General features: G+C 42.4%; 2 protein-coding genes across 2 annotated transcripts in view; one reads left to right on the top strand and one right to left on the bottom strand.

Moving 5' to 3' along the window:
- Nucleotides 1-11,392, bottom strand: part of Tmem131l (transmembrane 131 like) — a 155,029-nt gene that overhangs the window by 80,485 nt on the left and 63,152 nt on the right. Inside the window, exons 4-6 of the mRNA XM_010628002.3 lie at nt 8,927-9,050; nt 7,791-7,907; nt 7,208-7,318 (exon numbers count right to left, since the gene is read on the bottom strand). Of these exons, the coding sequence (XP_010626304.1) occupies nt 7,208-7,318; nt 7,791-7,907; nt 8,927-9,050 (352 nt within the window). The remainder of the gene's footprint in view (nt 1-7,207; nt 7,319-7,790; nt 7,908-8,926; nt 9,051-11,392) is intronic.
- On the top strand, nt 7-1,921 carry LOC104864739 (chromodomain Y-like protein). The gene has a single exon (XM_033759881.1). It carries the CDS (start codon nt 84-86, stop codon nt 1,713-1,715), a length of 1,632 nt encoding a protein of 543 aa, XP_033615772.1. The 5' UTR covers nt 7-83; the 3' UTR covers nt 1,716-1,921.

Here is an 11,392-nt window from a genome sequence, read left to right as displayed (position 1 = left end):
CGCGCCCGCGCGAGGCGCGAGCAGGAAGCGCAGGCCACACAGGACCAACTGAAACAAAGTGCGGCCCCGCGCCCGCCGCCGCCATGGCCTCCGAGGAGCTGTACGAGGTTGAAAGGATTGTTGACAAAAGGAAAAACAAAAAGAGGAAGACCGAGTACCTGGTGCGGTGGAAAGGCTACGACAGCGAGGACGACACATGGGAGCCAGAGCAGCACCTGGTGAACTGCAAAGAATATATCCACGACTTCAGCCGGCGCCACACCGAGAAGCAGAAGGAGAGCACGCTCACACGGACCACCAGGACCTCCCCCAACAACGCCAGGAAGCAGATTTCCAGGTCCACCAACAGCAGCTTCTCCAAGTCCTCCCCGAAGGCACTCGTGATCAACAAGGACCCCGAGTCCAAGAATAGTGCACTGCTTGCGGCCAGCCAGAAGTTCAGGAGAAACACAGTCCCCTCCCTGTCCAGCCGGAAGAACATGGACCTTGCCAAGACGGGGATCAAGATCCTTGTGCCTAAGAGCCCCATTAAGAGTAGGACTGCAGTGGACGGCTTTCCGCGCGAGAGCCCTGAGAAACTGGACCCCGTTGAACAGGGTCCCGAGGACACGGTGGCACCAGAAGTGGCAGCAGAGAAGCCCGTGGGAGCTTTGTTGGGCCCTGGTGCGGAGCGAGCCAGGATGAGGAGCAGGCCCCGAGTACACCCACTAATGCCTCAGGTGCCAGGCCCGGTGAGCGCAGCCATGGCCACAGGCTTGGCCGTTAACGGAAAAGGTTCATCTCCGTTCATGGATGCACTCACGGCAAATGGAACAACCAACATACAGACGTCTGTTACAGGAGTGACAGCCGGGAAAAGGAAATTTATTGACAGAAGAGACCAGCCTTTTGACAAGCGGTTGCGTTTCAGTGTGAGGCAAACAGAGAGTGCCTACAGATACAGAGATATTGTTGTCAGGAAGCAGGATGGCTTCACCCACATCTTGTTGTCCACCAAATCATCAGAGAATAACTCACTAAATCCAGAGGTCATGAAAGAAGTCCAGAGTGCTCTGAACACGGCCGCGGCCGATGACAGCAAGCTGGTGCTGCTCAGTGCAGTCGGCAGCGTCTTCTGCTGCGGTCTCGACTTTATTTATTTCATACGGCGTCTCACAGATGACCCGGAAAGAGAAAGCACTAAAATGGCCGAGGCTATCAGAAACTTCGTGAATACTTTCATTCAGTTTAAGAAGCCTATTATTGTAGCAGTAAATGGCCCAGCCCTTGGACTAGGAGCATCCATATTGCCTCTTTGTGATGTGGTTTGGGCTAATGAAAAGGCTTGGTTTCAAACACCCTATGCTACCTTCGGACAGAGTCCAGATGGCTGCTCTACCGTTATGTTTCCCAAGATTATGGGAGAAGCTTCTGCAAATGAGATGTTGCTCAGTGGGCGGAAGCTGACAGCACAGGAGGCGTGTGGCAAGGGCCTGGTTTCCCAGGTGTTTTGGCCAGGGACCTTCACCCAGGAAGTCATGGTTCGCATCAAGGAGCTCGCCTCTTGCAATCCAGTTGTGCTGGAGGAGTCCAAGGCCCTCGTGCGCTGTAACATGAAGCTGGAGCTGGAGCAGGCCAACAAGAGGGAGTGTGAGGTGCTGAAGAAGATCTGGGGCTCAGCCCAGGGCATGGACTCCATGTTGAAGTACTTGCAGAGGAAAATTGATGAATTCTGATCGGCAGCCATGTGTGGAGGACACCAGAGCTGGTCTGAGCAGGACATCAGCGGCTGGCTCCCTGCCCGGTCAGTCCATCCTCACGGCCTGAAACACGTTCACCTGTACGTAGCTCATCCTTGGAAGCAGGATGGGAAACATCCAAACTATTTATTTCCAAGGAGTTTTCAAGTCCTATACCTTTAAAATAAATAACTACAAAGCTCTTTTGTCCAAACATCATTATTTTATACTTATCCACACACCGGTGTAAAAGCAGAGTGGGGAGCAACAGACTGCTCTCAGAAACTCATTCTTTGTTTCCTTTGGCTAGTACTGTATGAAAAAGATTTGTGTTTTGTTCATTTGGATGACAGAAAAGTCTGGAATGTTTGTTTTCCTCATTTTTCCCTACCAAAAGCCAGCCTCACCTTCTCTGCCTGGCATAGAGATACAAAGATCTGGGATGTTTCCTTTTCTTCCAGGGAGCCAGGTGCAGATACTTCTGAGATGCAGAATTCTAAATCAGAAGCAAAACTCACCTTCTAGGAAAGGTGTCTCCTAGGACAGACTTAGCAAGCACTTAGGATTCACGCTGGAGTATCAATGGGTTCTCCCTTTTTTCTTGATATGTCCACTTCTACCCAGTTAACGTGAAGAAACCACTGTCTCTTTAGAAGAAAGCCTGTTTTGCAGTATTAGTGAGTCACTGACTAGGTTAAGAACGAATATCTAAGTTATAAGTTAGTCTTAGTGGGTTTTAAATAGTTTTTCTGACCTTTTGGAAAAATAACTCCATTAAGTGCTTCTTGTTGCTGGGTGAGAAATACTACTTTATATACAGTTTTGGTTTTTTTGTCTGCAGATATGATTGATGTATTACACCAAATAAAAGTATTTTTATGTTTATAAAGTGTAATTTTTAGGTTCACTTAGAATATATTTTATTTAATAAGTTAAAATTCTTTTGGCACACTATTAAATACAGAAACTCCTTTCCAAACAAAAAGAACTACCTTATATTCGACACTTACCGTTCTCGGTCCCCGCTTTTCTGTGCACACCACACACTGTGCACAGCCCGGGGCCACAAGCACCCCGTGGGATTGGGTGCCCCCCACAGGAGGGGAGGCTCATTCCCAACTACAGGCGCCTGTGAATGGCTGGGCTTCTGGGTTTGCAATCATATCGAATGTATGAAGAATGACAAAATCAAAACCTTATTTTTGTACAGTTTTGAAATTTATACTTAGAACTGACCGACTCCCCGGCCACACGGAGAGCTGTACAGTGTGTAAATCTGCCTTTACCTTGGATTGATTGGTACAGTATTTTTGCATCTGTGGGACCTACTTTTTCGTTCAGTAGTTTGAACTATATATAAACTGTACAATCTGTAAAGTCTTTATAGAATAAATATTCAGCTGTGAAAACTGGTTAAATAAACTAATATTTCTTAACAAAAAAATTTAGATCTTTTGTATGTCAAAAGATACCTTCAAGAAAATGAAAAGAGCCTCAGGAATAGGAGAAAATATTCTCAAATTGTGTTCTTAATGAAGGTCTGATATCCAAGATGAAGAATTTTTGCTTCTTGCCAATAAAAACGTAACACAATTTAGAGCAGGGAGGATATAAACAGACACTTCTCCAAAGAAGATCTATGAATCGTCAATGAGCACAGGAAAAGATGCTTGGCATCATTAGTCATTGCAGAGATGTGAATCAGACCCACATGAGACACCACCAGAAGACCAGTGCTGGCAAAGTTGTAGGACTGTAAAAAGATGTAAGCACTTTAGAAACAGTTTGACAGTTCTTAAAAATTAAAGCGCTGCAAAATTCCACTCCTAGGTACACGCCAATAGAAAGACACATCTACACAAACTTACAACATTATTCATTATAGTCAAAATGCAGAAACTCAAATGCCTACAACTGATGAATGGTTGAACAAAACGAGGTATATCCACACAATGGCAAATTACTTGGCATTAAAAATGAATGGAAAGAAATGGACAAAACTTGAAAACATGCTAAAGGAAAAATGCCAATCACCAAAGACTATACATTTCCTTTATATGAAATGCCCAGAATAGATAAACCCACAAGGACAGAAAATAAATTAGTGGTCACTAGAGAACAGACTGAAGCAACGAGAATGTTCTAAAATTAGACTGCAGTGATAGTTGCACAACTCCATGGATATATTAAAAACCACTGGGTTATAGTTTCTTTGTCTGGGCTTTTGTTTTGATATTGGGGACTGAACCCAGGGGCCTACACAGAGTTACAATCCCCAGCCTTTATTTTGCAACATGGTCTCCCTAAATTGCAAAGTTGCCCAGGCTGGGCTTGACTTGTGATCTTTCTGTCTCAGCCTCCCAGAGTGCTGGAACTACAGATTAGCATAACCTGAACTATAGATGTTTTAAAGAGTGGATTTTATGGTATATAGATCATACCTCAGTATGAACTGACTTCGATACCAGTTGAATTTCCTTTACCCTAAATGCTTAGGACGGGAAGTATTCTGGATTTGGCCTTTTTCAGATTCTGAATATTAGCATATACATATTGAGATATCTTGGATATATTGATATACATATAAGATATCTTGGAGCTAGGACCCAGGTATAACTGGAATTCACTTATGCTTTCTATGTACCTTATCCACACAGCCTGAAGTTGATTTCAGAATATGTTTCATGAGCCTGAGTTCTAACTGCCTCATTGCATGAGGTCAGGTGTAGAATATTCCACTTAGTGGCATCATGCCAACCTCAAAAATTTTCAGACTTGGAAACATTTTTGGATTTCAGATTTGGGGACTAGTATGCAAAAATGAAGCTCAAGAAAAGGAAAATCTCTAGCAAGGCAAGCTGCAGGGTGAGAGCGACAGGAACCTGCGGCTGTGGAGAGACCCACAGAGCTACCTTGGGCCCAGCTTCACTGGGCAAGGTACAGCGAGCACAGTGGGAGCACTTCAGTCAGCTGGCACCCACCCTGGTGGAGCTTAAATCCCATGAGTGAGGGGCAGCAGCAATCAAGTGTGGGCTCCCAATGGTCCAGGAGGAAGGAATACAGCTCTGTCTCAGTCTAACAAAGGTCCTGGACCCAAATGGGAAGGGACAGGAGTCCCTGGTGAGCTGAATGAGGAAAGGGGAGAGGAAGCTGAGGAATCTGGAGATGCAAAGGACCTGAGGCAGGAGGAAAACCCTTGTAGGGAAGGCAGAGATCCCAGAGCGCAGCACAGCTGGAGAGACAGCACTGGGTTCAGTGGCAGAGTGTGTGCTCGTGCTGGCAGCAGGGGCTATGGGTTCAATCCTGGGCCCCAGGGACGAAGAGAGGGGAGGGAAGGAAAAGAGTGTGACTGTGCACAAGCAGCCAGGCCACAAAAGGACACACAGCCACAATGGGAAGATCTGGTATTAAATTCCAAGGCTTCTGGAAATGCCTTGAGAGGCTGCTGGTTTGTGGCTAGGAGAGTTTTATAGCTCCTCCCAAGAGGTGGCTGGGCTGGAGAGGTTTTGCGCAGGTGACCACTGGTCCAACTTCTGTTTGGGGAGAGGGGTGGGAACACTGAGCACCACAGAGGGAAAGGATCTGGGGATCGTGTGGGAGCGGTGCAAGCAAGCCACCACAGTGCGGAGAACCGCAGGGCTGGGCTCCTCTCCCTCCTCCTTCATGTATGCTTAGATTAAACCGCCAGCTAAGGACACTCAACAGGGCTTAACATGTTGCATGCAGTGAGCATATGCAAATGAAACTTACTACTGGAGCCTTCTCCAATCCTTTTCCAAAACCATAAGTCCTTTCAATACATTCTCATTGGCTTTAGTACTTAAACTATGTACATTAAAAGAAATCTTCCTCGTGTGCCTGTTGGAAGGCTGAGGCCAAAGGATTTCTTGAGCCCAGGAGTTCAAGACCAGTCTGGGAAAATAACAAAACCTCATCTAGATCAAAGAAATAAGAAAGAAAAGAAATCTTCCTTTAAAATCTAGGATGAACCAAGCATGATGGTGCACACCTGTAATCCCAGCACTCAGGAGGCTGAGGCAGGAGGATAGCCTGCAAGCACAGCCTGGGCTACATAGTGAGCCTGAATCGCATAGTGAGGCCCTGCCTCAAAACAAAATAAAACTCCTAAGAGGAGGAACTATTCAATCTTATTAAAACCGAAATATCATTAAAAATCCTTAAGACTCATCTGTCTATGGACAAAGCTCCCTGACACTGTATTACAGGTCACTAATTCTGTCTGCCTCTCCCACTGGAATCTGAGCTCCCAAGACTTGGCATGGAGTAGAAGCTCAAAAAACTACTAATGAACAAGAGCCCTGATCTTACTGACCAGAGATTCTAAACAATGCTCTTTACCAACCAGAAAGAAAGAGGTAAGGTTTATTACACATTTGTTCAAGAGGATTTTTTTTAGTTCCTAAGAAGTCACCCACAGTTATAAGGAAATATAGATAATCAAAGGGAAAAGTGGCCAACCTGAAAAGCTTCTTTTTGGTTTTTTGAGACAGGGTCTCAATATGTAGTTGAGACTGATCTGGAACTCACTATGTAGCCCAGGCTGGTCTCAAACTCACAGAGATCCTCCAGCCTCCAGTGCTGGGATTATTTTTTAGTTCCTAAGAAGTCACCCACAGTTATAAGGAAATATAGATAATCAAAGGGAAAAGTGGCCAACCTGAAAAGCTTCTTTTTGGTTTTTTGAGACAGGGTCTCAATATGTAGTTGAGACTGATCTGGAACTCACTATGTAGCCCAGGCTGGTCTCAAACTCACAGAGATCCTCCAGCCTCCGGAGTGCTGGGATTACAGGCGTGCGCCACCACACCCAGCTTAAAAAGCTATTAATGAAATGTATTTTTAAAAGAATTTCACCTTATCATTATACTTTTAGCATATCAAAATGTTTCCTCCCACTAAGCTATAACCAAGCAGAACTAGGGAGTCAGAGAAATGGAAGACAGTGAGACAGTCCTATAGGCATGTATTACCAGCACCCTTGGTGGCTTTCTCTTCCTGAAGAGCAACCTAGAAATATTTAACAAGCTCTATAAAATGGTTCATGGTCTCTAACTACAGAATTGTTTCTCTCTAAAGAAACTTATAAAATAGGTACATGGCTTAATGGTAATAATAATGAAAAACTAGAAACATTCCAAATGACCAACAACAGGATTAAGCAAACTAGAGTATCATCAGCACTGGATGCACATCCCTTTAAAAGAATTCTGCAGGCCTGGGGTGTAGCTCAATGGTAGAACATCTGCCTATCACGAGCAAAGCCCTGGGTTTGATCCTCAGAACTCAAAAAAATACATTATGTGGATTCCACTGACACTTTTCAAATATATTTCTAGATTTTAGGATTTTTCAAAAGCCAGAAAATAGAAAAAGCCCCAATTCTGATTACATAAAAAAGAGCTGTACATACCCTGCCAATGATATATAAGGCTATAAAAGTTTGTTGATAGTAAATCTATTAAAATGACCTGTGTTTGTGAAAGCTGAACGCTCTCGACCTGCGGAAGCAGAAAATAAACATCTGGCAGCTGCTCTGCACAGCCTTCTGTAGAGATCCTGCGAGTGCCAACTCCGGATACCTGCAGAAAAAGAGAAAGGGTGCTCCTCCGTCAGGCTGCTATAACACACCCACCGCCATGCTCAACTACTCTCCCCAGGAACAAGCTTGGTCATCACAGCACTGCTGACCCAGCTAGCACTCATCTCTGTCTACAAAAAAGATGATGAGCATTGTATTTCAGCTCAATGTTGCTTTCTATGAGCAAATCCTTTTCACAAATGGACAACTCTTCTGATGTGGGACCTCACGTTTCATGGAACTGATGAATTAACCATAAAAACAACTCCTCTCGGCTCTGAAATGACCGCATGATACGTGCACTTAAAGATGTCACAGGTACCACACTTAAGGTAACGCTTCCCAACTCGTTTTATAAACACCAACAGGATTCTGCACATTCCCTTCCTGGCGAATAATGACATGAATAGTGAGCTTATGAGCGTGCACTCCTGAGTACAACCAAAGTATGTGGCAAAAGGAAAGTTACTTACATGATAAGAAAGGACTCCATATGAAGAAGTATTAATAAATAAAGAACTTTCAATACTTCCTTCTTCCGTCGGTAAGAAAATAATTCTAAAGGAAGTTTTCCCCATTGCTGGAATTACCTGAAAGAAAGGTATATAAATTAGCCCTTTGGAATGACCTCCTTTGACAAACTGTCTTCTGCAGACTTTCTTTTTGACAATTTCTGCAAAATCTGAAGCCTTAATGTGCACTATGAATCCCCGAGTACCCTCAAACCGACCAACATCTAACAATCTAAGGAAATACACTGACTTAAAGCAAAGTAGTTGCCAAGTCATCTTGCTTCAGTTTGGAGTCAAGAGTCTCATCTCCTTCCTTTCCCTCCTCCTCCACACCCACATGTTCCACTGTTGTTATCTAACACACTTGTATTTCTACTGAAATACACAGAACCACCAAGGTATACACAAGTTGAAGTGTGATGAAAATCAGGGACAATGTTTACTTGTTCAGACCATCACAACCACTGGTGGTACAAACAGAGCTAATCACTCTTATTGATCTTTTAACAAAATCAATAAAAAGCTGCCTGATGGGACAGTCATGAATGTACCACCAGTGGCTCAAGCCACCTAGCAGCAAGATATATGAATTATGGCCCCATCATGAACTTGTTTACAGCCAAAGACTACTGAAAAAGCCATTACGAGTCTAGGTTCCTCCACTGTGGTGTAACTTAGCTTTAGCAGGAACCATTCCCTACTGTTTAGTCTTACGTTTAGAAAGAAGGCCTAACTTTCTTAGTGTATCTGAGAGGTAAGAGAGTTCCTGACCATAAAGTTTATTAGTTTCTAAATGCCTCAGCATTTGTAACAACTTCAAAATAAATACAAACTGTATGATAAAGGCATGCTGAATATCTATACACACTGCTACCTAGTTCCTTTGAAGCTTTTTTCTCCCAGCAACTATCCAGAGACACCAAAATTATGAAAATGAACAACTGAAAAAGTACATGCTAAAGCCAACACACAGAAGGAGAAATCTGGGTAGTAGAAAAGGGGGAGACAGAGAGCACAAAGTTCAAACTTGAGGCCAAAGAAAGCAAGAGAAGCTGGCAGCCTGCCACAGTAGTTTCCAGGAGCTCATCAACACTCACCCTGCAATGTACAGGAGGCACATGAAAGTGCCTAGCAGCTGTGAACACTGAGTTCACCACAACCTCGCTCTCCTGGCTAGGGTTGTAAGCATAAAGAATCTTTGCTGCAGGATGTCCTAGGAGCCTAGGAGGGGCAGAGAAAAAGTCATACACTTGTGGTTATCAATAACACTACATGCACGTGTGTGCATGCATGTGCAAACACACACAGACACATTTTTATTTTTAAATTTTTGCCACTGAGAATTGAACCCATGGCCTCACACAAGTTCTACCACTGAGCTACATCCCTGGCCCACACATTTTGAAACCCAGAAATCTACTGATTTGCATTAAAAGGTTAAAAAAATTATCAAATCCTATTGGTAATAAAATATTGAATCTATAATAGAAAAATACAAAAACAAAGCTTTCTTTTCTATGACTTATATCAACTCACAGTAATACCCTACTGATTTCTATGATGAAAGAATTCAAGTCATGTAGACCATTAAATGGTTGTTTTTAAAAAACACATTTTGGCACGTACTAGCATTCTCTGTCTAGAGTCTCTCATTCAAATGAAAATATGTTTAGATAAGAAACTGTATTCATAGAAAAACCCTATTTTCCTAAAGCTTATTTTCTGAGTAATAAATTTTAAAGAGGCATTTTTAAGGGTTGCATTTGTAACTCACAAAGAGACTTTATTAGGTCTTACAAAGGGAAAATTCATTGTTGCTCTTAGCCATTCTTGAGAAAAACCCGAAGCCCAGCACTGTGCAGCAGCAGTGCTTACCCACTCGAACCACGAGGCTTTCACAAAACCCTAAGAGGTGGCTCCTACCTCCACAAACATGCACGCACCAAATATTTTACCTGACTTAAAAACTCTGCATGACCTCCCAACAACAATATCCACTGTGGAGCAAATACACTAAAGGAACCAGCCTTAGGACCCACGTTCGACAGCAGCACACACTGCCTCTGCTATGGCTGTCAGAGGAGCTGCAAGAGGACAGGAACTGGGCACCGTGGTCTCACTCGTCACATCACCCTGATTCTCCTGCCCCACAAATTCACTCTGGCTCAGTCAGGTTATAACATAGAGCCAGCAAAACTTGCAATACAGTCACTTCTTTAGTTTTAATACTCTCGAAAGAAGGGACCCAAATCTACAGCTCTCAGTAGCAGGGCCCAGAAATAAAACAATATCCCAATTTAAGTAAAAATTCATACTCATTATGTTTATATTTCTCTGGTTTTATTTCAGTTTCTCCAATATAAAGAATATATGCATAAGAAAAATGTAATCATATTGTTTCTCTCATATGCAGTGGGATTTCCAAAATAGTGTATTACTATCATCAAATCCTTGGAGTTTCTCTTCTAGCTTTCACACTTATTTTTAGTATTAATGTAAGTTTTAATATATCCAATGTGCATTTTAAAATATTTAATTCTAGCTATAAATAACCTCACACCTTAGTGGGATAAAACCTTGATTCTTTTATGGTTCTTCAGTAATGCAATTTTTAAAAAATTTTTACATTATCATAAAAAAGATCATTTCAAAAAGTCCTACCTCATTATCAGGCTTGTATTTGCCTTTCTTCCTGCAACTAAATAAGAACCTCGTCTTCTAGGTTTTAGGTAGATAATATGAATCTATCAGCAAAGTTATTAATACTTATCCTCGGAGCTTTAGATATAATTCACATAATTGAAATACAAGATTTATAGCTTCAGAGAACACAAATGTCTACCAGAGAAACAGAAAACAAGACTGCAAAGCGGTAATGCTACAAAGCCCAGTGACTACATCCTCCAGCCCTGACAGACAGGGAACACTGGCTGAAGCTTAGCCACCACTGTGCTATTTTTATCCTATTTTTTTATTCTATTTTTAAAAGTGTTATGAGGATATGAATTTCCTTCACTAGTGACAACTGGAAGATATGCTATTAACTTAATACTATGAAAGAATGACTAAAATCTCTTATGAATGGTTAGCACTTTTAATCTTGGACCAGCAGAAATATTAACCCTTAAAATAAGCCCTAAGAAGGAAGGAGAAAGAAAATGAGTAATATGATCTTGATTCTATGTCCTAGAGGGAAACTAAAAGCTCTGAAAAAGGAAGGGGTTTGCTGAGGTCAACACTGAAATAAAAGCCAAACCAGGGCAGCAAAGAAATTAGGAGAACCTTGTGGCTAAAGTTTTAGTTTAATGATTATAAATTATACCACTTGCTATAGCACAAAACCTGACTCGTTTTAAATGATTTCAGATTTAGACTAAAGTCTGTTCTTATTGAGATTTTCCCATAATCATAGCCTACATATCACTGACGTGAATATAACACAGTACTTGCTTAGAAATCAGATTTATTCCTCCACTTCTAGTGAAATGACCTTGGGCAAACTGTATTACTTCTCAGCAGTAAGTGTACAGGCACATTTGTGGCACATGTTCAAATGGAGGAAC

The sequence above is a fragment of the Fukomys damarensis genome, unplaced genomic scaffold, assembly GCF_012274545.1.
Source record: "Fukomys damarensis isolate Sample0158 unplaced genomic scaffold, DMR_v1.0_HiC HiC_scaffold_38, whole genome shotgun sequence".
Taxonomy (NCBI): domain Eukaryota; kingdom Metazoa; phylum Chordata; class Mammalia; order Rodentia; family Bathyergidae; genus Fukomys; species Fukomys damarensis.
Note: the sequence above shows the minus strand (reverse complement) of the source record. Positions and strands in the feature narration are given on the sequence as shown.